This window comes from Nematolebias whitei, chromosome 1 (genome assembly GCF_014905685.2).
Source record: "Nematolebias whitei isolate Nwh7 chromosome 1, NemWhi1, whole genome shotgun sequence".
Classification (NCBI taxonomy): domain Eukaryota; kingdom Metazoa; phylum Chordata; class Actinopteri; order Cyprinodontiformes; family Rivulidae; genus Nematolebias; species Nematolebias whitei.
The window spans coordinates 93,820,072-93,844,946 of record NC_056498.1 but is presented as its reverse complement, the minus strand read 5'-3'; the positions used below and the strand labels follow the sequence as shown (position 1 = coordinate 93,844,946).

The 24,875-nt window shown below is 39.1% G+C and overlaps 1 protein-coding gene across 1 annotated transcript in view; it reads right to left on the bottom strand.

The window, feature by feature from the left end:
* Positions 1–24,875, bottom strand: part of mtm1 (myotubularin 1) — a gene marked incomplete in the record, with an annotated part of 286,925 nt that overhangs the window by 132,290 nt on the left and 129,760 nt on the right. The window contains 1 exon segment of the mRNA XM_037674683.1: positions 23,615–23,716. Coding sequence (XP_037530611.1) covers positions 23,615–23,716 — 102 coding nt within the window.

The window sequence follows — 24,875 nt, the reverse complement described above, 5'->3', positions numbered from 1 at the left end:
GTTCAGAGCACGCGGACTTCCTTCTTCCACCTGTTCTGTATATATATATATATATATATATATATATATATATATATATATATATATATATATATATCCACATATGTATTATCTATATAAACATATACATACACATATACAGTTGGAGTCAGTTTTGTAAAGTTGGCAAAGTTAGCTAGTTAGCTAGCGGGAGCATGAGTCAACACCTCCTACTCCATGGGCGCCATCTTGTTCTCCCCAATGACTAAATGACTACATGCAGCTGATCATAGTGGGCTACAGCATAAATACCAGATCAAAAACACTCTTCAACAAGGAATGATGGAGACCAGTGGAGTTTATGACTTTAAAGTTATTCTCAAAGCTTTTTTCATTTAACTTCAAATTATTTAACAGATTTTTTTTTAAATATAATCTTTTCTTTTAACAATTTCTACAGTTCAGAAACAGGAGCGTGTTCTGTATAATGTCGGTCTTGCAGCGCCAGTTCAAACTGGAACAGATTCCTCGTCGTCATGTGGGACGATTGGACAAGCCAACCCCTCAGGATCCAGGACTGTACCCAGGTCTAGGATCTGAAACTGTACCCAGGTCTATGATGTGAGACTGTACCGAGGTCTAGGAGAGTCCTCACATACTCACTGGAGCTTTTCTTTGGATCGAACTTGGTCCTTCACTCGTTTGTACTGTTAAGATATTTTTAGACTGGTCCTATGGTTTTGATCTGCTCAGAGACGGGATTATAATGAAATTATGACTCGGTTCTGACTGGGTTAAACTGGGCCAGCAACTCTAAAAAGAGTCTCCCTGGGATTCAATATCCGTCAAGGAATAGAGTTTAATCTGCTTGCCACATCACCTAGAAAGGCTCTTGAAGCACCGTCTCATATTTCCTAACACATCAGAACCACATAAGATCCATTGAGATCACACTTAGTCATGCCCCCTCATATGCAGACAGGTTGAGCTCCCCTTCTTCGAAGGAGAAGTCTAGGACCCTATAAATGAGTAATGACACGGGACATCAGGGCTCTTCTGGGTTTGTGAACTCGTCATTGATATTGATCGATTTATTGATAGTATGAATTACCACTTCTGAGGGGAATTCGAGCCAGGGGAAGCAACGTGGGCTGGAGGCGGGTCCAGGGTCCGAGAGGGGGCCTCTGGGTGATCGGTGACCCGTAGCCAGCCCTGGTTCAAACACAACAGCTGGTGCCGAAACCCGGTCTCCCATCTTTAGAAGTGGTAGCTTGTTTCTTATTGTTTAATGGTGACACAGCGGCAGGTGACTGAGCAGACCGTTTCTAGACGGTTTTTAACACGAGGGAAGCAGAAAACCTGTTCAATCGAATTTCTGCGTGTCCCTTTAAGGACTTCAGGCTGCTCTGTTTTCGTTTTTTGCGCACGCAGTTTAGTGAACTAAAAGGCAGTAGAACGTTACAGTATAATACGTGATTTTGTGAATGTACTTATCAGACGTAAAAGTTTATATATGTGACGTTTTTTCACCTGGGCGCAAGTGGGAGTGGACCGGAAACGTTAGAAACTTGCTAAATGGAAGTGGTCCGAGAGCGTTATAAACACGCAAAACGCATTTTTTTCCCCTAGAAATAAGAATCGTCCGGTTGATTTAAAGCCTGTGCATACATTTTCGTTTGATTATTGACTAAATTTTAAGAACAGCGTTGCTGATTTTTACTCTCAAGTGAAAATCATTGCGTCACTTTTGAGATACCTGCGGATGAATAATGTAAGGCTCTCCTGTTGGTACCCAGCAACCTTAGTGATCCATGCAGAAGATTATAAGGTTATTATAGTGGATTAATGAGGTGTGACGCTCCAATCTTTGCATGAACGGTTAGGCTTACAGATGTCCGGGTGTTATGTCTGTCATGTTTTATTAAACGCGTTAAAAATTGTACGTCCGGACAGCGTCGACAGGTGTTGGGTATTTGACAGTTCGATAAACCTTGTCGGGTTTGTCAAGGTTTGATAAAATCCATCGAGTTTGTCAGAGTTTGATAGGCTCTATGATGTTTTGAGTGCCTGTGGGGGGTCCTGATCCGGCCCCTTGAAAAAGACGGCGTCCTCGGGGAACTTTGAACGATTAGCGTCACCTAAGGTCTGCATTTGGTCAGACTGATTAGCAGCACAAAGATGAATGACATGTCTGTCATAGTTGTGCTTTTGATACGGGAGTAACCTTAAATATACACCTTTTAGAGAATAAGAGAAATATGAGAGAAAATAAGAAGGGTGTTCCCTACAGATGAATATATGGATTTATTAAAGACAGAGACAGATAGCTTTTTAGAATAGGCAGTGAGGGAAATATGTTTTTATAAGTTGAGGGACAGACAAGAACCTTAGTTAGGCAGGAATAGGGAAATATAACATTGTAAATGCCATGTATATTTGTTGCATGAATGATGGAGTGTGAGTGAGTTATTGTATGCTGTATGAATGATAGTGTATGTTTGTTAATGTATAACTGATATGGGTTACTTTACAGATGTTTAAGATTGAAAATTGATAACTTTAGCATCCATCTAGTACAAAGTCACTTAATGACAGCAAATATACGCATACTTTTAAAACCAAAGGCGGAGGAAAATATCACATCCGGCATAAAATTAGTAAGTGACCTTTTTTTTTATATTAACATAATTTTATTTAAATAACTTTTGAAGACTAACAGGTACAGTTCAAACTGGCAGCCCAGACAGAAAACGGAAATCTCCGCACTCAAGTTGATGTGAGTATATGAACACACAAACACCTTCTCTATGAAGATAATGTGACAGAAATGTTTTTCACTTACTACATTATCATGTGTGTGGATCATAGTGTCGTTGTGTCTGGAGCAGACTGACTGGAGCCTTGTTGCCTAGATAAGCAGGACAACTACCAGTGTCTCTGACCTTGTTTTTTCTTTTTTTTTTTTTTTAATTTTCTTGCAAGATTTTGAATTATTACAGGTGAAAGTAAATTAAATCAATGAGGGAACTCAAACACATCAAAGACCAGAGTAAAAGTAATTGAGGAATATTGTGATAAATATATTAGTAGATTAGAAACAGTTATAATGGCATATTTCTATAAAAGTTAAGTGTCCTTGGCAGAGAACACTTTATATATTAGTTATTTAACAAAAGTATTAAACTTAAAAGACAAACGGTAACAGATCTAAGGTGTAGACTGAAAAACATTAACTAAAAATACATTAGTGGTATAAAACAATTCTTATGAGAGTCCCTTGAGACAGAAGGATAATTTAAGATGGGGAAAACAATTTCAGATTAGAGAAAACATTTTAAATAACTGATTGATGGGGAGGAGAAATGATCTAACTTACTATGAGTATGTTATTTGAACAACCTAGTAAACAAAAAATATATATGAATGTTATAGTATAATGTTATATGATAAATAAGATTGACATATCTAATAAGTATTAGACATGATTATTTTATTATTGACCTTGTGGTGTCCACTAAAAACAGGGATAACAGTAATATTTGTGCCTTATTTATCTGTAGAATAAGAGAGTTTGTAGGATGTCATGACATGAACCGTCATGATTTAACCTTGCATTATCAGATTGGATCATTTGAGCATAAGTAATCTTCCATGGTGCATTTTTATATGTGTAAATACTAATCATCTTTTGATTATTTCAGTGGGACAGATAAGATGAAGGATGTTCAAACACATCCTGGCGCTAGTTTAAGACTGATAACTGTTCCATCTTCCCGTCACACTCCGCTTACTTGTGTTTCTGATTTTATATGTTTTTCTTCTATTTTAATTGTGTTTTGTTATTGGCATACATGTGTAATGATCAGTGCTATGAAATTTAAATTAACCTTCATTTGGATGAGAGTTCAGGTGGTTCACCTGAGGTAAAATGCTGAGGTGTTTATTTTTATTAAATAAAATTGCAGGGTCTGTTGGGGGTGATGACAGCTCTCATCTGGACTCAGGGGAGGAGAAGAGTAGACAATAATATTTAAACATTTAAATTATTCATTAAAGTTACATAAATAAATAACATTTATACTACTATTCAGGTTAATATATTGACGCATGCTCAATAATCCAGGTAGAAAAATAAAAAAAAGTTCAATCTAGTCCTCTGGACATTAAAAAAAAACAAAAAACAAAACAAAGCAAAAAAATGAAGAAATGTTTCCTCTCTCATCTGAAAGACTTCCTTAGTCTGAGGTGCTGTATTCAGCTCAGTCTCTTAAATAGCACCTTCTCAGAGTGGATCACCAGTTTGCTGCTGACAACCAAAACCAGCTGCTCACTTGATCAAGAAGGACCCTCAGCCTAACAATGTATCATTAACACACTGATGGCTGTTTAATATTCACAAGGGGTTGAGTGATACTAGCAATAACAGTATTGTAAGAGGGGGACAGTTGAACCCAGAGGCCTCCACCCCTGTTTAATGATGGACGATTTCTTTTCACAAAGATGGCCTCCTTTACTCCTCTCTCAAACCATCTTTCCTCTCTGTCCAAGATGTGAACATCTTCATCCCTGAAAGAGTGACCGCTGGCCTGGAGATGAGTGTAGACCGCAGAGTCCTGGCCTGATGATGTTGATCTTTTGTGCTGGGCCATCCTTTTGGCCAGTGGCTGTTTAGTTTCCCCGATGTAAGACTGACCACAGCCCTCCTGACACTGAACAGCATACACAACATTACTCTGTTTGTGCCTGGGGACTGGATCTTTGGGATGAACCAGTCTTTGCCATAATGTATTTTGGGGTTTAAAAGCCACTGAGACGTTATGTTTAGAAAATAAATGTCTCAGTTTCTCTGATACTCACTCAACATCCGGAATGACCACTGGTCTGGGTTCCTCCTTTTCACCTGATGGCTGACTGGAGTCCTGTTTGGGTTTCTTCTCTGCTTTCAGGAAAGCCCAGTTTGGATATCCACATTGCTCTAGAGCCTGTCTTGTGTAGGATTTCTCCTTCTGCCTGGCTCCCGAGTTAGTGGGGATGCTGTCTGCTCTGTGATACAGAGTCCTGATGACTCCTAACTTGTGCTCCAAAGGGTGATGGGAGTCAAACTGCAAATACTGGTCTGTGTGGGTGGGTTTGCGGTACACCTCGGTTTGCAAATGTCCTCTATCAGAGACTGAGACCTCATAGTCCAAGAAAGCCAACCTGCCATTTTTTACATCTTCTCATGTGAACTTGATGTATTTATCCACAGAGTTGATGTGGTCAGTAAAATGTTGGACTTCCTGATATTCAGGTTAAGCAACACTGATTCATGCGAGGGTCGGTAATGGAGCTGTGTAAGGTTTTTTTTTTTTTTTTTCAGGTAATAAAACTATTAATCATTTTATTCCTCCCACAGCATGTTAGGCTTTGAGGCGCAAGGCCTCCTTAGCAAAGTTAGGCCTCCTTTGCTGGGGATGTCTGGTGACCTAAAAGGTATTTGCCTGGTTAAATAGGTCACGTTCAAACACACACACCCACACACACACACACACACACACACACACACACACACACACACACACAGAGTGCTTAATATTTTACAGAGATGGAAAGACATCGTCTTTTCAGACAAACACTATGTTAAAATGTACCCCAGTGAACATTCACCTTCAAGAAATAGACAAATGGATCCACCGTTAATTATGGACAGTTTTAAACGGCAATACAAGCCAACATTAACTATGAGATTTAACAGAAATTCTTGAAAGAGTCATGATGAGAGCTGAGATTATCTCACAGCAAGTGCCCTGCAGTTTTAAGATATAGTCTTAGTGTTAAATTAAAGAAATTCAGATTAAAATTGGTAATTTTATGTTTTCAAAAGAAAAATTTTCACTTCATCATTGCCTGTCCCTTAAAATAATTACAGGTTAAACAAAGATTATGTTTGAGGATTATTTAATTGATGTGATTTGTATAGCTTGAACAACATTAACCCTTCACGGGTCTCTGGAGCAGTGCTGAAGTGAAACAACTACTGTGAATGCTTTTTAGAACTGTTAACTATAAAGTGCTGCAGCAGGGATGGATGGCTGTACACACACACACGCTACCCCATTTTTCTCTCTACAGGAGATACCAGAAGGAGAATTGAGAACCTAAACTGGGCAGATGGAACAACCAGTTAGGTATCAAAGTAGGGCTGCAACTAACGATTATTTCAATAATCGATCCATCGGCCGATTATTTTTCGATTAATCGAGGAATGGGGGGGGGGGGTTTAATTTCCACCCCTTTATTCCAAAATTGAACATTTGACTGACATAGAAATTTGCTCAAAAAACAGGTTGTTATTTGACTATTCTGTTAGTAAAATATTGAATAATAAAAAATAAAAGTTAGTCAAAAAGCTTAAAAAAATAAATGTACACAAAAATATGTACAAATGTATTTTTATACCTGCACAATATGTAGCGACTTTGTAAAATGCGTCCTTGAGGGAAGAGTGTAACCTGGATTAAAAGTGTGGATTATTGTAACCTGGATTAAAAGTGTGGATCATTGTAACCTGGATTAAAAGTGTGGATCATTGTGGTGAAGCCTTCGTCTTCAACCATCGACAGAGGTCTCGTGTCAGTGACGATCATTTAAGGATGTTATCAGTGAAGACAGCTGCTGCTGTGGTGTCCATGATGTCTGTCCATCATGAAGTGTCATTGTTTGTTGTTGTTTTCTGGAATGAGAGAGTAAATATGTATTATAGCATAATTTACAGCAACTCAAGAAATGCCCCGTTTCACTTACAATGTTAGGTTCAGGCAAAAGGAGCTAAAAGAACAATTAAACACACACACACACACACACAGACATAAAATACTTAATTCCACACAGTTGAGTAGATGTAATAAATTACTTTAATTACTGTTTAAATGCAATTCATCCTGCCATACCTGCAGTGTCTTCAGACTTTGCCAGCAAATTAAAAGTTGAAGCTTAATCATTAAATTAGTATCTTTGTGTTAGATTTATTTATAAATCACATTTCAACACTGCTTATACCAATTAAATTAAATAAAAAGTAACACACACGTTCTCTATCACCGTCATTAATCAGCAAACAAGCAGCAGCTTCATCTACCAGAGAGACTGATGTTACATTTTCTCAATTGGAAACAGAACAATGTGTTAAACTGTAGAGACTCACCTGCAACACATGAGTTGGGAGTGAGATGATTTTATATCAGCTGCAGCTCCTTCCTCCTCCTCGTGACTCCGACATGTTTACGTTTATCTCCGTGGTTCTCCCATATCGTGTTGTAAATTTTCAAAGCTGCATGTTTCAGTTTTTATCTTTGTGAAGAGCTCCCACACTTTGGAGGACTTGGGTGGAACAGTTTTCTCTGCATTGGTCATTTGTAAAATGTACTTAATTTCCTTTGAAAACAGCCTCTGCTTTGCTTCCTCCTTCCCCTTGCTCTGTTCAACTCGCGCTGCAGTTTTTTTTTGTTTTTTTTTTCAAATTTATTCAGTCAGTCAGCATTGACAATGAACTGCAGGTGAACAAACCGAAACGGCTCCGCAGCGCTGTGAAAGACGCATAATCGCGTGACACGAGGAATCAATAATGAAATTCATTGCCAACACTTTTAATCATTGATTTTATCGATTCGATGTTGCAGCCCTATATCAAAGTATAATGTATGACTGAATACAAGCAAATATCGATAATCAGAAAAGACACAATTCATGATTTTAAGTAACGACTATTGCTTTTTCTATAATGTAGATAAGCTAAATGTCAGAGGTTGTTTTGGATGATACATTAGGCTGGAATATTGTATATAATATAAGGAGCAAAAACTTTGCTAGACATTTGACTTCTAAACCACTTAAAATATTCAGTGACAGAGTTACAGGCAGATTAAATCATATCTATAGCAGTGTTTTCATCTCAGGTAAGGTTTTTACAAGTGCTAACATAATTGGAATACACTATTTTTTACTTATTTTTTTATTATTCTTTAACAGATACCAACAGAAAATATATAATAATGAATTTTAATAACTACTAACATGATTTAAGACATAGCATTTTTAGAGTGATGTTGCATAATACTTATTAATGATTTGTGAAATTTGGTGCATGGGAAAAAAGAGGAAAAACAATAAGTTGCTGATAAAATGCTAAATGTGATGACTCGATTCAGAAAAACTTGACAGGAATAGGATGATGGGTAAAAGGATGAACTCTATCTGGCTGGTTGCAGAGTGAGGTGCTGTTTGTGTCTCTTATCACCTGTTCAGGTTATCTAAGCTGAAGAAGCTCCAGGAAGGTGAACACAAGGGTCACTTGTGTGAGTTTGTGATCAACGTTCCCAGAGAGGTGTCAGATGAGTATGAACTGGAATATGACCCATTGACTTACCCATAATGAATGATAATTTTCAATAACTCATAATAAGATTATAGACATTTAGATAGACAATGATAGAGTGTTGTGATATTGTAGGTGAAGGATGTTTGTTCTTTTTCACTGATAATGCAGCTTCAAAAGAGTCGCTGACAGAGGCATTGCGAGTCCAATGACAGGAGTTTGAATGACGGATGTCGGACAGATGTCCGAGGAAATGCCCCTGATGAGGGGGAATGGAGTGGAGTGCCAGGAGGAAAAGTCACCGGTTCTACTCCCTGGGCTGAGAACATCACACATCAAATGAGGGTGTTATCATTTATCATGAATGAAGGTTCTTTCAGATTCATACTGATCTGGCTGTGACTCTTTATTGACATCAAATTGACATAATTTATCATTATTAACATCTAATCAACGTTACCAGCACAGTAAAGGGTTTTCTATTTTCTGATTTTACTTTTAAACATATAGATGGAGGAGCGTTTTTTTTAAATATATCTTTAGCCAATCAAACACTTTGAAACTGTGAACTTAATGATTTTATTAAGCTATGAGTTAATAAAAAATAATTGCTAGACTAGAGTTTTTGGATTTTTACATGTACTGAAATGATTATAGAACACAGTTTTGACATTACAAATATTTATAGGTTGTGTTTACAATGCTAATCAATTAATGATGTGATTATATCTAAAGCTAAGTCTTGGGGATTTTTGAACGATAAATTAGAACAAATACTATTATGGATAAAAAGCATTATTTTGAAAGTAGATTTGCAAATTTTCTATTTGTTAATTAATTCCAAAACTGATTATTTGAATGTGGGAGAAGAAAATTACAATTTTTATTTGAAACTAAAAGGGTTTTTTAGAGGTGTTATAACTAAGTGGATCTTCCTAGGAGTGTGTTACAACCTAACAGGGAGGAAGTCAAACACTGATGATTATAAGGGAAATTAACAGATAATATGAAGCTAAGTTGTGCAGAAATTTTAAGAATTAAGTACAGATGTGTACTTTAGAATTGTGGTTAATTTGAATGTTGAACTCAACATTAATTGGGTGACAGGTCTTCTCAAACTACTTTGAGAGATGAGATGATTGATGGACTGACTAATTATGGGGTGGGTTAAATATTAACGTTTACAGTTTATGTACAGTATTATGGAGTGGTATGATGATTTTTTTCCTTAAAATTAACATGGTTGTACAAGATACTTTTGCATGGTACTTAGTTTAAATATTATATTCTAATGATTACTTGATTTGTTTATTTAATGACTATTTGATGTGTGAAGGCATGAATAAGAATGTTTTTTTAATGTGTGTTTGTAAATAGTTTCAAGAGCAGATCATGATGAAATAACGCCACTAGATGGTGCAATTGCAATGATAGATTTATTTATTAACATTGTTTTCTATGAAACAATTAATTTTTTACAGCTGTGCTATGACAAGAGACCAGAGGATTTTGATAAATACATAAAATGGGGTTTTATAACATAGATTTTCCAGGGGGTGAACTTTTGATATTTTTTCAATATAAATTGAGACTAAATTGAAGGGTGGTGGAATGGGTAAATTGATTTGTTGGTTAATTGGGAATGTTTTTATATTAGATCACCAGGGGGAGTTGGGAGGTTCTGTTATTTACATACAGTATGCACGTTAAAACACGTTAATTGTTTAAATCAGATTTTATTCACACAAACACATTGTCTGCTGTGACAGGCTAATGATACCCGCAGCGCTCTGTGCAAATAAATTGGGTATTGCATGACTGAAGGGGAAGGGAGAACAGAGTTTTTTCTTTTTCCTTTACAGATGAACAAAATGGACCAGGCCTGCCCTTTGGAGTCAAAAAGAGAAGTTCAGGTTCTACAAACTGATTAACATCTATTAGATAAGAACGCTTTCTTGCATTAGGACGCCTTTTGCAATCATTAAATCATATATTTAAAGAACTGACTTAGACAAATGTTAGAAATTTACATTATGTCATATTGCACCACACCAGGGAGATGCTCAACTCCTAGGCAGATGTCCAGGGCTGGGTCAGGCGACCTGAGGCTGCCAGGTCACACACTATAGCCTGTAGGCATCTCCCGCCAACATCTAAGAAGTAGTTTACATTCAACCAGAGGAAAAATGATTAATTGCTTGCATATCCGGTGGTACTGAACTGGGAGTTTATTTGAGGGAACCCTTTTAGGGTCTCTCGACCAGGGGGAGTTGTTGGATATTTTTATCTAGACTGGTCCTGGGGTTTTGATCTGCTCAGACGGGATTATAATGAAATTATGACCCGGTTCCGACTGGGTTAAACTGGGCCAGCAACTCTAAAAACAGTCTCCCTGAGATTCAATATCTGTCATGGAATAAAGTTTAATATGCTTGCCACATCACGTGGAAAGGCTTTTTGAAGCACCGTCTCATATTTCCCAACACATCAGAACCACATAAGATCCATTGAGATTACACGAAGTCACGCCCCCTCATACGCTGACAGGTTGAGCTCTCCTTCTGTGAAGGAGGAGTCTAGGACCCTATAAATGAGTAATGACACAGGACATCGGGGGTCTTCATGGTTTGTGAATGCATCACAGACCAGAGAGGCCAGCGCTGTAAACTGTGACCTTTTCCTGCCTTGATTTTAATACAATTGGTAAAACTAAATTCATGTTTCCTTGATTTATTGATAGTATGAGTTGCCACTTCTGAGGGAGATTCGAGCCAGGGGAAGCGACGTGGGCTGCAGGCGGGTCCAGGGTCCGAGAGGGAGCCTCTGGGTGACCGGTGACCCGCAGCCAGCCCTGGTCCAAACACAACAGCACCTTAAAAAAAAGTTTAGTAAACACCGTCATGTTTGCATCACAAAGTCTAAAGTCAAGTAGAAAAAAATAAATACAATTGCTCCTAACATTTTTACTCATTCACAAAGATATATGTTCAATTTTATATTGATTTTAGTAATTTTTTTTTATATCTTAGATTTACTTTGAATTATTGTGCCGGTTGCTTGTCTCATTACCTGCTGTTCCTCTGCTGCTGACGTTCTCAGAGTAAGTGTGTCTTGTCAACTTCAGTGTAGGAGACCAGTCTGTGTTTGACTTGTGTGCAGGCCTTCCTGAAAAAAATAAATAATTCAATAGAACAAAAGTAGAAAGTAATACCCAAAAAATTAACTTGTGTTATGGAATATTTTCAGTACAGACAGCATCCCACTGCTTTATTCTCACAAGAGTAAAGGGGGACCCAAAATCAAAACAAATCGATAGTTCTAGTCTGACAATAATGCTCAGTCAGGTCATCTGGACAGTTTATTTTTTGTAGAGACGTGTTGCCCTCTATCTGGAGGGCTTCATCAGTCTGAGGAGTTCCAAGTAAATTGTTTACCCACCAAGCAGTAAACTCCTTAAATGGACCAACCAGTTTGTTGGAGATAAGATGGTTTCTGGGGGCTGTCCTGTCCCCCGTCGACTCCTCCCAGGCAGGCAACCAAAGCCAAAGTGGTTCAAGGCAACAAAGTTCATGCTCAATTTTCCAGGTACCAAATCCACTAATACTCAGTCAGGTCATCTGGACAGTTTCTTTTTTGTAGACGTTTCCAGATGACCTGACTGAACATTAGTGGATTTGGTACCTGGATGATTGAGCATGAACTTTGTTTTCTAATCTGACAATGTTGCAGTGTTCAAATATTATGTTTCTTAAATACAATGTGTCTGTTTGTTATACATATACTGTACAGTATATACATACACTGTATATGTATAACACACATACATGTATATATTAATTTTTGACAGATTTGTTTAGTAAATGCTTTAATTGATAATCACATTTTATTACAATTTTAGCTTTGTGTGTGGTTTTCTCATCTTTTATTCACCATCATTATTTTAAGTGTGCTTTAATAACGCTGGTTTAATGACGCGTAATATTTTGTGAGCTGCTGTAATGCCATTCTTGACCCAGTCTATCTTGGAAAAGAGATTTTTAAGTCTCAATCAGATCTAACCAGTTCAATAAAGGTTTAAATAAAATAACATGCAGCCTCCTAACAACAAACAGTCCAGGCTCAACACGGGACTAGAACCAGAACTTGTTGCTGTGAGTGTTACGGTGTAGAGGTTAGCATATAGCATAGTAATGCTAAGCTAACTACGGTAGTAAAGACGCTAAATCATGAAAAAAAAAGTTCCAACACACAGACAGTTATACTTTGACATTGTTTCACAAAATGATTTATATAGAATATTTTGTTTACCTGACAAAAAGTGATCGGAGCATGACGTCTTCGACGGCAGATCCTTGTGGTTCAAGCCAGGACTCAACGATGTTCTGCGGTGAGCTCCTCCATTTGAGGTCCTTCACATTTCCTTATTTTTGGGATTAAATGAAAACTGCGCTTTGCTGAAATGTCTCCCCCATTGTAACATCCTCTAACCCAGCACGAAACAACCATTGCAATTTACTTAAAGAAAGGCAAAAAAACCTTGAGAAAATTAACAAGCAGCGTAACTGCAGCTAGAGGCAGCCTAACAAGATGGAGGTGCACCAGATACGCCCCTGACGTTATGTCACATGGGAACTATGTATACGACTGGAATAAACTGAAATATCATATTTTTTTTGCTGTATAAGTCGCAGTGTTTCTGCATAATTTGCATGCCCTGCGACTTATAGGCTGAAGCAATGTGTTTATGGATTTTTTTTCCCATTTTTATAAACCAATTTTTGGCTGAGTATGACCGTTTTCATTCATTCTGACTGAAACTATTGAACACTACCATTTTTCAGCCGCTAGAAGGCAGTCGAGTAGTATGGCATGCCGTTGTGTCATGTAACAGGTAAAGTGGCTATTAATGACACAATCGGCTTGCCATAGATGCCACGTTCGTCCAGCTCGCCAGGAGCAACTGTCAAATCAGCTGCATTCTGCTGCACTGCCCCAACGAAATGCCGCTAATTTGACCAATGAAGTGCATTTATTAAGTAAAAGTTCAACTGAGACACACCTTTGCTATAATGTTAAGCAAACAAACAATTGTTTTAGGTGTTTATCTTGTTAAAATTCCAAGAAATGCATAGCGTTCCTCCTTACTGATTTCCTCCCTGTCTGCGCGCTCCCAGTGCACCGAGGCAGCGAATACTTCTGAAATGCAGCTGATTTGACCGTCAAAGTGCATTTATTAAGGAAAAGTTAAACTGAGACATACCTTTACTATAATTTTGAGCAAACAAATAATTGTTTTTAGGTGGTTATCTTGTTAAGTTTCGAAGAAATGCACAGCTAGTCCTCCCGTGCATGTGTCTACTTCCGCGAATCAGCTTTTGAAATACAGCTTATTTGACTGTCAAAATGCAATTATAAAGAAAAAGACTGAGATAGGGCTGGACCATGTATGGGCATGCCCCGGCCCGCGGGCCGTATACAATACGATAAAGCCGTTGGGCTTTTTAATTGGCCCACCGAAATTGTCCAAAATTTGAACAATTAAAAAATAATATATTTTTTTTATTATACTTTATTTTTCAGGGGTGCTGAGGTCAAATTTAGGGGTGCATAAGCACCCCCAAAAAGAGGTTAAAATTGCCACTGGTTCAAATTATATATAAAAAACTGAATTTATTAAGAAAAAAAATTGTGTCATTTTACCTGTAGTTCCAGAATTTCCCCAGTAGAGGCGCACTACAGACATTGGCATGTATTAGAGGCAAGCAGAGAAAAAGTAATTTATTCTTCTACGCTTTTATTTTTACTTTGCATTACGAACGTCTGTAAAAACATGTTTATCAAAGACAAGTGTACAGTGAGTGCCGAGTGTTTAATATGGAGTGGACAACAACATATTGTTTCACTGAAGTTCGATCAAAGGCAGTTTTTATGCCAAGAAACTGTAGTGGTTTTCAAAGAGTACACTTTGCTAACTGCTAACTATGCTAGCAAGCCTTTCTCCGATGGCGATTTTTTAAAAGAAACATGGTCAAAACAGAGCAGGTCTATTGTGTCCGGAGGGCCTGTCAGTCAGAAACTGTTAATTGTGTGTGAATTGTCAAAAAAATGTGAAAGAAAAAAACGTGTGTGAATTATTGTCCAGGTACTCTGTTGTGATGCTGCATAGAGGAGATGCAGGAGGATGATGTCTGCTTCCATTCCCAACCTGCCACAGCTGACCTGTCATTAACTTTAGATCCTGTAGTTGTAAAAAGTTTTGTGAGGAGTTTGTAGAGGTGAGCTGCCATTTTATTTCGACTTTTCTCCTGTATTTCATTAGCATAGTGAGGTAAGAGACTTGTGGTTTGGTGAATTTTATTTTTCTTCAGGTAAGAGAAAATACAGTGGTTTGTTTTGTTTGGGCCTGAAGTTGGTAAGACTCCACAAAGTCCATAATTTCACTATTGTAAATAAAATCACTGTTCTATCATATAATCCTGACTTAGTGGTTGCTTGAGTGGTGCAGAAGGTGGAATCGCCCATAATTAATAGCGTCCCTGCAGCTGTTATTGCGCTGGGGTGTAACATCACACAAACACTCCGTCCATCTGTTCCTGGCCCGGCTTTTCGCTACAATGTTAGAACTCAGTGTGGCCCGCGAGTCCGAAAGTTTGCCCACCCCTGGGCTGGACAATATGGCCAAAACTTTTATCACGACATATTTCTTAATTTCGGTCAATATCGATATAAACAATATAAAAGCCTCAGAAAAACGGTACAAACTGTACAAATAAATTAATGTTAACCTTTTATTTGTATTTAGACTTCAAAAAATTTTGAAATCACCATCAAATAAACATAAAATTCTCAACAAAGTCCATGTACAACAATCCAGGTATACAATCCAACATTTTTCAGTCAGGTCATCCGGACAGTTTCTTTTTTTTGTGCTGAAAAGTTTCGCCTTCGGTCCGGAAGGCTTCATCAGTCAAGGAAACACAGAACAAAACTGATTCTTCCTCCAACAGCTTACTCCAAAGTGGACCAAACCAGTTCTGCTTGAAGCCTTCCGGATGGAAGGTGAAATGTTTCAGCACCAAAAAAAAAGAAACTGTCCAGATGACCTGACTGAAAAAAGTTGGGTTGTATACCTGTATTATTGAGCATGGACTTTTTTGAGACAAAAAGCATAACTGGTTTGGTCCACTTTGGAGTAAGCTGTTGGGGGAAGAATCAGTTTTGTTGTGTGTTTCCTTGACTGATGAAGCCTTCCGGACCAAAGGCAAAACGTTTTAGCACAAAAAAAAGAAACTGTCCAGACTGAAAAATGTTGGATAAAATTCTCAACTTTGTCAATATTTATAGTTTTAACTTTAAATAACATAACCTAACCCATGTAGCAAACGTCTGCTTTTGTTCAAGTTCAAGTTGTGTTTATTTGTCATATGCAAGGTTAACAAAGGGTTAACAGTACAATGAAATGCTTAGAATGAGAAGAACCTATTTGACTCACTAAAATTCTAAGAACAAACCAACAAAAAATATTAAAAGCATGCAATAAGGGTACACAAAAAAAAAGTACCAAAAAGTGAACAAGTAATTATAATGCACGCACTTACGCAGTTGTGCCGCAGCTTTTTCTGTTCGGGTTGAAACTGATGCGGCCGCTTCAACATGAACAGAAAAAGAAATGTGTCAGTGAAACTGTAATCATATCGAAATATTGAAAATGTGCTTAAAACTCATATCACCGTTATTGAATAAAAGTATATCACGACACATAGATATCTAATTACTGTCCAGCTCTAAACTGAGACACACCTTTGCTATAATTTCGAGCAAACAAATAAACGTTTTTAAGTGTTAATCTTGTTAAATTCTTTTAAAAGTCCTTCCGTGCACGCTCCCGTATGTCATGTTAACGTGAATTTATGGACTTTTTTAACACTAAAATTGAAATCATCTATCAGGAATTGTCCATGTTGCAATCCACTTCCTCTGGTTTTCGTTCTTTTAACCCCTCTATGCTACCTATCTCCAATTTTCAACTCCCTTCTCTGTCAGAAGTCTGTAGTCTCATCTCTAAAGGCTCCAGTATACTGCTGCGTATGTCCGTTCACACGTACGTATGCGTATACGGTACGCAGAGGGTTCAGACATGATACTCCAGCGTACACCCAGAGCAGCTGCAGAGCAGCTTCACAGACAAGGGGCGTTTACCTTCGGGACAAATTGAGGTCACCGACTGGTCATTTGCTGACACGCCTACTGGATTATGGCTGAGTACCTTTCTAAAAAAATTGGTATCGGTACCGGTGTCGGTACCTTCACTTCGGTGTCGGTTCCTTGACGGTTCTTTTTTCGGTACCAATTTTGTAATTAATATTCATTCTAACGAATGAAATTACGTTCCACATTACAGTACAAATTGTGAATTTTATTTTTTAACTTTGGTATTTTTCCATTCCAAGCAGTTTTCTTACATAAAAACAAACAATTTCCAGGTCAAAAGACCAGTTACAAACCAGTGACACGTCAGTGTCTAATGCTTACTGCTACACACTGAGGATCCTTTCACTGAACAGTTTTTCTTCAGAAACATCAACATGTCTGTTTTCTGTGGACACAAACAAGCTGCTCCTGGCTGATGGTGTCTCCAGCAGTAGAAAATGTTCACTCTGAGGCTGTAGATGATAATTGTTGCACACACAGATACCTGGTTGTCAGTTTGACATATTGTCCCTCACATTCCACCAGCAGGTCACTGGATTCAATGAGGTAGGGATGATGCAGACTTCTGCACCTCTGTGTCTCTGCCTGAATCTTCTCTGTGGTTCTCTGGGGTTTAGGACTCTGATCATCTCCCTAATTGACATGAGAACGCAAAACATCAACAATAACATGGTTGTGTTATTATTGCTCAAAAAACATAATCTAGGCTGAGAGATAAAAGCTTAACTGGCCAACAACATCTTTTACAGTTTAGTTACCTCCGCCATGCAGCTTCACTGTAGAAAAGACAGCAAACTTTTAACAACAAAGTCTGTGACTGTCCTGTGACCTCCACCTCACTTTTCTGTCTGTCCTCACATCTGGGTCAGAACCTCCTTTGAGGAGAACATTAGCATAAACAGTGAACATTAGTGAACTGTTTAAGCAGCTGACTGGATGAGAAGTTTTACAAGCTAAGATTTATCTGTTACTGTCAATCTTTAGTTAGCTTCTGAGTTTAGCTAGCTACGTAGATAAAATAAATTTACACACTATGTTAAAGTTAGCGTTATTTTACCACGATGTACGTGTTAACAAACTTAAAGTCCATGCTCAATAATCCAGGTATAAAAGCCAACATTTTTCAGTCAGGTCAGTCAGGTTAACAGACGTAAACTCACCAGCTGTAACAGACACAGCTCCGTCCTTGGAGTTCTTTGATGAAGACAAGTCCGGCTGTGGAATGTTGATTCAGTCCGTTTCACACACACACACAGACTGACTCACGCCGAGAGGAGGAGGGGGGAGGAAGCTGCTGTCAGTCTCTCTTCTTGCAGAGAAACACGGAGCAACTTTCTGCGCGTGTGTTGTCCGAGCCGTTCGACAACACACGCGCTGCACACGTGAACCCCGTCTGTGGGCGGTGTCACCAGCACCATAGACATACATTGTACATAGAATAGGTGCGGCAGCTCTATACAGCTCTGGGTGTAAACAGTCAGTCTGTCATATGTCTGGTGTTTTGCCTGCCTGCATGCTGAAACCATGTGACACCTTACAGCCAATACCGAAACTTGACACCGAAAAAAGAGTGACGTTTCAATACATACACCGACCGGTGCAGTTCGGTCGGTGCCATAAAAGAACCTCGGTTTGGTACTCAGCCCTATACTGGATTGATTGACAGGTCGGAAAAAAAAAAGCGAGAGCTGGCAGCCTCCACCGCAGCTGTGTTCTGTGTTTATATGTTGTTAATAAAAAGATCTAAAAATAAAAAAAAAACAGGGAGAGCTGGCTCTACAACCCGCACATCAGACCAGCCCACCAGGAAATCTCCAGACCCTCCAGCAGCCACGCTAGACCTGAGTTTAATTCACTTGCGACAAATTCCTTCATTTCTCACCATTTCAGTCATGGCATCAACAGAGGAGGAAGAGATCATTGCCTCTTGGCAAAAAAAACAAAAGAAAAGGCCAGATCAGGGATGAAGAAGGGGAATTTAATACATTGGTGTCTCATACAAAACAGTCCCTCGCTGGGCAGTTTATTGTGCGACACCACGTACGCATATGCAGTCGTAAAAATGTGAGCTTTGCACGGACATGCCCTGGGGGGTACGCACGTACCTCTGCGTACGTACGTGCGTACCTCTGCGTGCGGATGTACGCGGCAGTATACTGGGGGCTTAAATCCAAATCATCTACTTGTCAGCTTGATCCACTTCCTACACACTTAGTTAAAACCCGTCTACCTTCTTTATCTATTCTAATAACTAAGATTATTTATATCTCTCTCTCTCTTCTGGTTTTGTCCCATCATCACTCAAAACTGCTGCAATAACCAATTCTTAAAAAAAAAAACCAGGTGCTAATCCAAATGACTTAGATAACTTTAGACCAATTTCTAACTTACCCTTCATTTCCAAAATACTTGAAAAAACAGTTGCAGCCCAGGTTCACAGTCATCTTTCTGATAATAATCTGAAAAACTTCAGTCAGTTTTCTGCCCCCCTCCACAGCACAGAGACAGCTTTGATTAAAATCACCAATGATCTCCTGGTTGCTGATGACTCTGGACTTTTGTCAGTTCTCATACTCCTTGACCTGAGTGCAGCATTTGATATCATTTCACATGATATTTTTCTTGATAGATTATGTTCCATTGGTTTTTCTGGCATTGTTCGCTTTGACTGTCAGTACTTTGTCCAAGTTATGAACTTCAAACCACAGTCCTCCACAGTTATTTCAGGTGTACCGCAGGGTTCTGCTGTTGGTCCTCTCCTGTTTATCATTTATCTTCTTCCAGACTGCCTCTGTGAAATTAAATTATGGCTTAATCAAAACTTTCTTAAACTGAACTCAAAGAAAACAGAATTCCTCCTTGTTGGCACAAAGTCTACCTTATCCAAATGTAATATGTTCACAATTAAAGTTGTTGATTACATAGTTTCTCCCTCCTCTACAGCTAAGAGTCTGGGTGTCACCCTTAATAGCACTTTATCTTTTGAATCTCATGATAATAACATTACTCGGTCTGCATATTTTCATTTTCGAAACATCAACCATTTCCACTCATTTCTTACCCCCACCAGCACAGCCATCTTTATCAATGCTCTAGTTACCTCTCAATTAGATTACTGTAACTCCCTCCTCTCGGATCTTCCTCTCAAAATCATCTATAAACTTCAGCTTGTCCAAAACACCAAAACACAGCTGCTCGGATCATCATCAGAACTACGTTAAACACATCACCCAATCCTGAAACATCTTCACTGGTTACCCATACAATATCGCATTGACTTTAAGATTCTCCTCCTCACTTTCAAAGATCTCTATAACTTGGCACCTCTGTACCTCACTGATCTTCTTTGCTATTACACACCCGACCAAAGTCTTCGCTCCTCCTTATCAATTTATCTTGTTATACCTCCTGCACGCATGACAACCATGGGATCCAGAGCCTTCTTCCACAAAGCCCCTCGTATCTGGAGCTCTCTTCCACACCACATCCGTAATTCTGACTATCCTTATTTTAATCTAACCTTAAAACTCACTTTTTCAAACTTGCCCGAGCAGCAAAGCGCTGCGAAGGCCTATTGTAATTGCTCAGTTCATTAGGCCTGAGCAAGTTTTACGTCAATTGAATTGGCGTTCTGGGGGCCTTAACATATCCCAAAACTCAACAAATTTGGCGGATGTATCAGGACTGCTGAAAAATTATGTATTTTAAGGGTTTCGCAAAAATCGCAACAGAAACGGCTCAAGAGCGCCACCTGGAAATTTTCAAAATACCCTCTGCATTAGCCTTAATTTGTCGTAGAAGCATGACATTGGGTACACTTGTCCAATTCCCCAAGATGCACAAAAAACCCTCTGGCACCAACATTGTATGATAAACAGGAAAGCGGCCATTTTGGAATGCCGTGGCAATTTTCACACCTTTTGGGCAGTTTACAGCCTCCGCATTTGCACAAACTCCTCCTAGGGATTTCGCTTAATCGGTTTCAAACTTGGCCATTTTGGTCAAAAGGCATGGGGGGCGAAAAGTTATCTAAACGGTGCATTTCGGAGCATGATGAAGGGGCGGGGCCAGACCTAAAAGTTTGACAACTTGCCATGAAAAATGAAACTCTAATAGCTCCTACACAAAAACTGTCTGAGACATCAAACCTTAAGTGATTGATCCACATCCAGTCCCCTGCAAGACTGAATGGTCAAATCATGACATCACTTAAGCCACGCCCCCTGACAACAGGAAGTGTAAAGTTTTACCTTGAATGGTCCCTATCTGATCCCTGTGACGTAATCAGCATAATAGTGTGTCCAGTAACCGAAGACGTTGGTGTAAATTGCTTTCTAACACTGACAGTTTTGGGTGGAGCATGTGGGCGGCACAGCGTGGAGAAGTACGTCGTAAAGCTGTTGCCATACATTTTGCTCTAAATTCCACAGATTTGAGCCGAGGTGCAACAAAATCAGTACTATCAATCATTATCCACCCCTTGAACAAGAATCCATGATAAGTGGTCAATAGCCTCCACAGCGCGCCCTAGAATATTTTAAAACCTCAGTCCCAAGCCAATTTATGACCGATAATTCTAAACTCGGTGAAAATCTGTATCTTCTCAGGACCTATGAAAAAGTCTCTTGGAGCCCTGGTCCAAACTCAACAGGAAGTCAGCCATTTTGGGTCAAAGTGTCATTTTGGGGCGTTTCTAATTGTGAGTTTTAATGAACTCCTCCTAGGGATTTTGAAGGATTGCCTTCAAAATTGGTTAATATGCCCTTAAAACATTGGAGAGTAAAAGTTATCAAAAGCTTATGTTTTCGTATATGTTAAAGGGGCGGGGCCAGGCCTCAAATTTGCACTTCAAGTCGTTAATTTCCAAACACTATAACTTTCACATTGAAAGACCGAAATGCACCAAACTTGGCATGAGTCATCCCTGTTGAATGCCCAACGATCCTCTGTGTCATATTCTGATGTCATCAAAGCCATGACCCCTCAGAACAGAAAGTCACTTTTTTTTACTTGGAATGCTCCCTCTTTGACACCCTTGACCTAATCAGGATGATCCTGTGTTAGAAGACATAACAAGTTGATCTGACTTGATTTAAATTACAAACAGTTTTAGCTGGAGGATGTGGGCGTGGCAGCGTGACGAATTAAGATGTGACGCCATTGCAATAAGTTTGGCTCTAAATTGCACAGATTTGAGATGAGGTGCACCAAAATCAATATGATCGATCATAATCCACCCCTTGAATCATCCATGATAAGTGGCCAAAAGCCTCAACAGCGCCCCTAAATTATTCCTACAGTTATATCTCAGTGATACATCATCCGATCTGCACCAGATTTTTGGTGCATAATCAGTGAGCACTTCTAGACACATTGATATTGTTGTTTAACTTTTGACTCCAGTGCGCCCCCTAGATTATTCCAACAGGTATATTTCAGTGATAGATCATCCGATCTGCGCCAGATTTATTTGTCGTCATCAGTGAACACTTCTACACACATTGCTACAGTTTAACATTTGACACAAGTGCACCCTTACATTATTCCATCAGTTATATTTTAGTGAAACATCATCTGATCTGGACCTGATTTTTTTGTGCTTCATCAGCGAGCACTTGTAGACACATTGGTTTTAATGATTCATGACATCACTTAAGCCCCACCTACTCGGATAAAAACTGTTGATTATTGGATGACTCTTCTAGCTTCACACTGCATAATATATTAGACTGAAACTTTGCTCGCTAACTGTTGATTACCACAAATGACATGTTGAAAAGTATAAAGGAAGTGCTCGTCAAATATTCGCCACAAAACAGCAAGTCACAATAACTCTCGTCTGGAAGGTCAGATTTCGCCTATACTTTTAAGATCTGCAGCTGGACAAGTACTGACATGGATGGAAGGCGATGTCGAAGATTCGGGAAAGGCGCCCCATGGTGAAGCATGTGGGATTGGCATGAAAGCGTTCGCGATGGCGACTGGGTGGCCTAGCTGGAGCTCCCGTGGTCACCGTAAGGCCGGGGCGATGCTTTGCTGCGAGGGCTTACAATGCTGCTTGCAGCTTTAATCCTGTTTAATGTCATTATGTATTTTACCATTAATTGTGTTTGATTTTATTGATTTCTGTCTTTTATTGTGTTATCATTTTATCTTTGTATTCCTTGTTCGGTGACCTTGATTGATTTGAACGGCGCCTTCAATAAAATGTATTATTATTCTTATTAGTAGTAGTATCATCATCATTTAAAGCATGAATGTTTACACAATGAAATGTTTGAGGCATGTTGCATGTTGTTTAATCAATCAATCAACCTTTATTTAGACAGGTAAATCCCATTGAGCCTCGAGGACTCATTTACAAGAGAGACCTGAATTCAACAAAGAAAGAACCTGTGTGTTAATGTGAATTTAAAGCATACGATAAATGTTCTAATGAGGAAACACTGGCACACTTTTGGTTGTGCAGAGTATTCCTACTTGTGCAAATTGAAATGTGTACATTTGAACAACTGTTTGTGCACATGTGAATCTTGCTTGTGTGACTAATTTTAGACTAATTTGTCTTCATTATCCTGACATGCATGGAACCTGATGTGTACAACTTTTTTGTGAGTGCACACTGTTCATACGCGAGGTGCTTTCACAACAACAGTTTTTACACAACCACACTTTATTGGAAGAATTTTATAGATGGAACATTCAATTGACCATTAATGATTTTGAATTTTTTTAAATATTCTCTAAACAAACTCTTTTTGGTAAATAAAGAGTCTTATTTCACCCTATGTGTCAGAATAAGCAAAAGCTAAGCCTTTATTAGTGACCTTAGATCATTACACAGGTGTGCTGGACTTTCATCAGGACTAACATTTGTGCAGAAATGTTCTGGTACATCTTGTTCAGGTTACAAAGGAAGAAACATCACCCTCATGTGGTCAGGGATGGCCGGACATATCAGAGTACGACTAATGCACATTTCATTCACACCTCATTGTCTAGCTAAATCAGCATGAACTTATTTTATTGTTTGAACAGAATAAGGGCAGACAAAGGTCAAAGGCTTCTCACCATGCTGAATGAAAGAGGGAAGGCATATCTGAAGATGAGCTCAAAGATGTCTCTTCTGCTGTGGCCCTCCTGTTTCAGAGCAAACCTCAGGTTCCTCATGTCCTGAAAACAAAACATCTCTGTCAACTCACAGAAACACGCCCACAGGAAAATAATGTTCCACAGCACAACAGCCTGTGATGGACCTGTAAAGATTAAGTTCTCATGGAAAAATATCCTGATGCATGCTCAATAATCCAGGTAGAAAAATCCAAAAAAGTTCAATCTGGTCCTCTGGACATTCAAAAAAAAAAAAACTAAGCAAAAAAATATAGAAACGTTTCGTCTCTCATCCAAGAGACTTCCTCAGTCTGAGGTGCTGTTTTCAGCTCAGTCTCTTAAATAGCACCTTCTCAGAGTGGATCAACCAGTTTGCTGCTGACAATCAAAACCAGCTGATCACATGCTCAAGAAGGACCATCAGCCTAACAATGGATCATTAGCACACTGATGGCTGTTTACTATTCACAGAGGGCTGAGTGATACTAGCAATCACAGCATTGTAAGAGGGGGACAGTTGAACCCGGAGGCCTCCACCCCTGTTTAATGATGGACGATTTCTTTTCACAAAGATGGCCTCCTTTACTCTTCTCTCAAACCATTGTTCCTCTCTGTCCAGGATGTGAACATCTTCATCCTTGAAAGAGTGACCGCTGGCCTGGAGATGAGTGTAGACCGCAGAATCCTGGCCTGATGATGTTGATCTTCTGTGCTGGGCCATCCTTTTGGCCAGTGGCTGTTTAGTTTCCCCGATGTAAGACTGATCACAGCCCTCCTGACACTGAACAGCATACACAACATTACTCTGTTTGTGCCGGGGGACTGGATCTTTGGGATGAACCAGTCGTTGCCGTAATGTATTTTGGGGTTTAAAAGCCACTGGGATGTTATGTTTAGAAAATAAACGTCTCAGTTTCTCTGATACTCCCTCAACATACGGAATGACCACTGGTCTGGGTCTGGGTTCCTCCTTTTCACCTGATGGCTGACTGGAGTCCTGTTTGGGTTTCTTCTGTGCTTTCAGGAAGGCCCAGTTAGGATATCCACATTGCTCTAGAGCCTGTTTTGTGTAGGATTCTTCCTTCTGCCTGGCTCCCGAGTTAGTGGGGATGCTATCTGCTCTGTGATACAGATTCCTGATGACTCCTAACTTGTGCTCCAAAGGGTGATGGGAGTCAAACTGCAAATACTGGTCTGTGTGGGTGGGTTTGCGGTACACCTC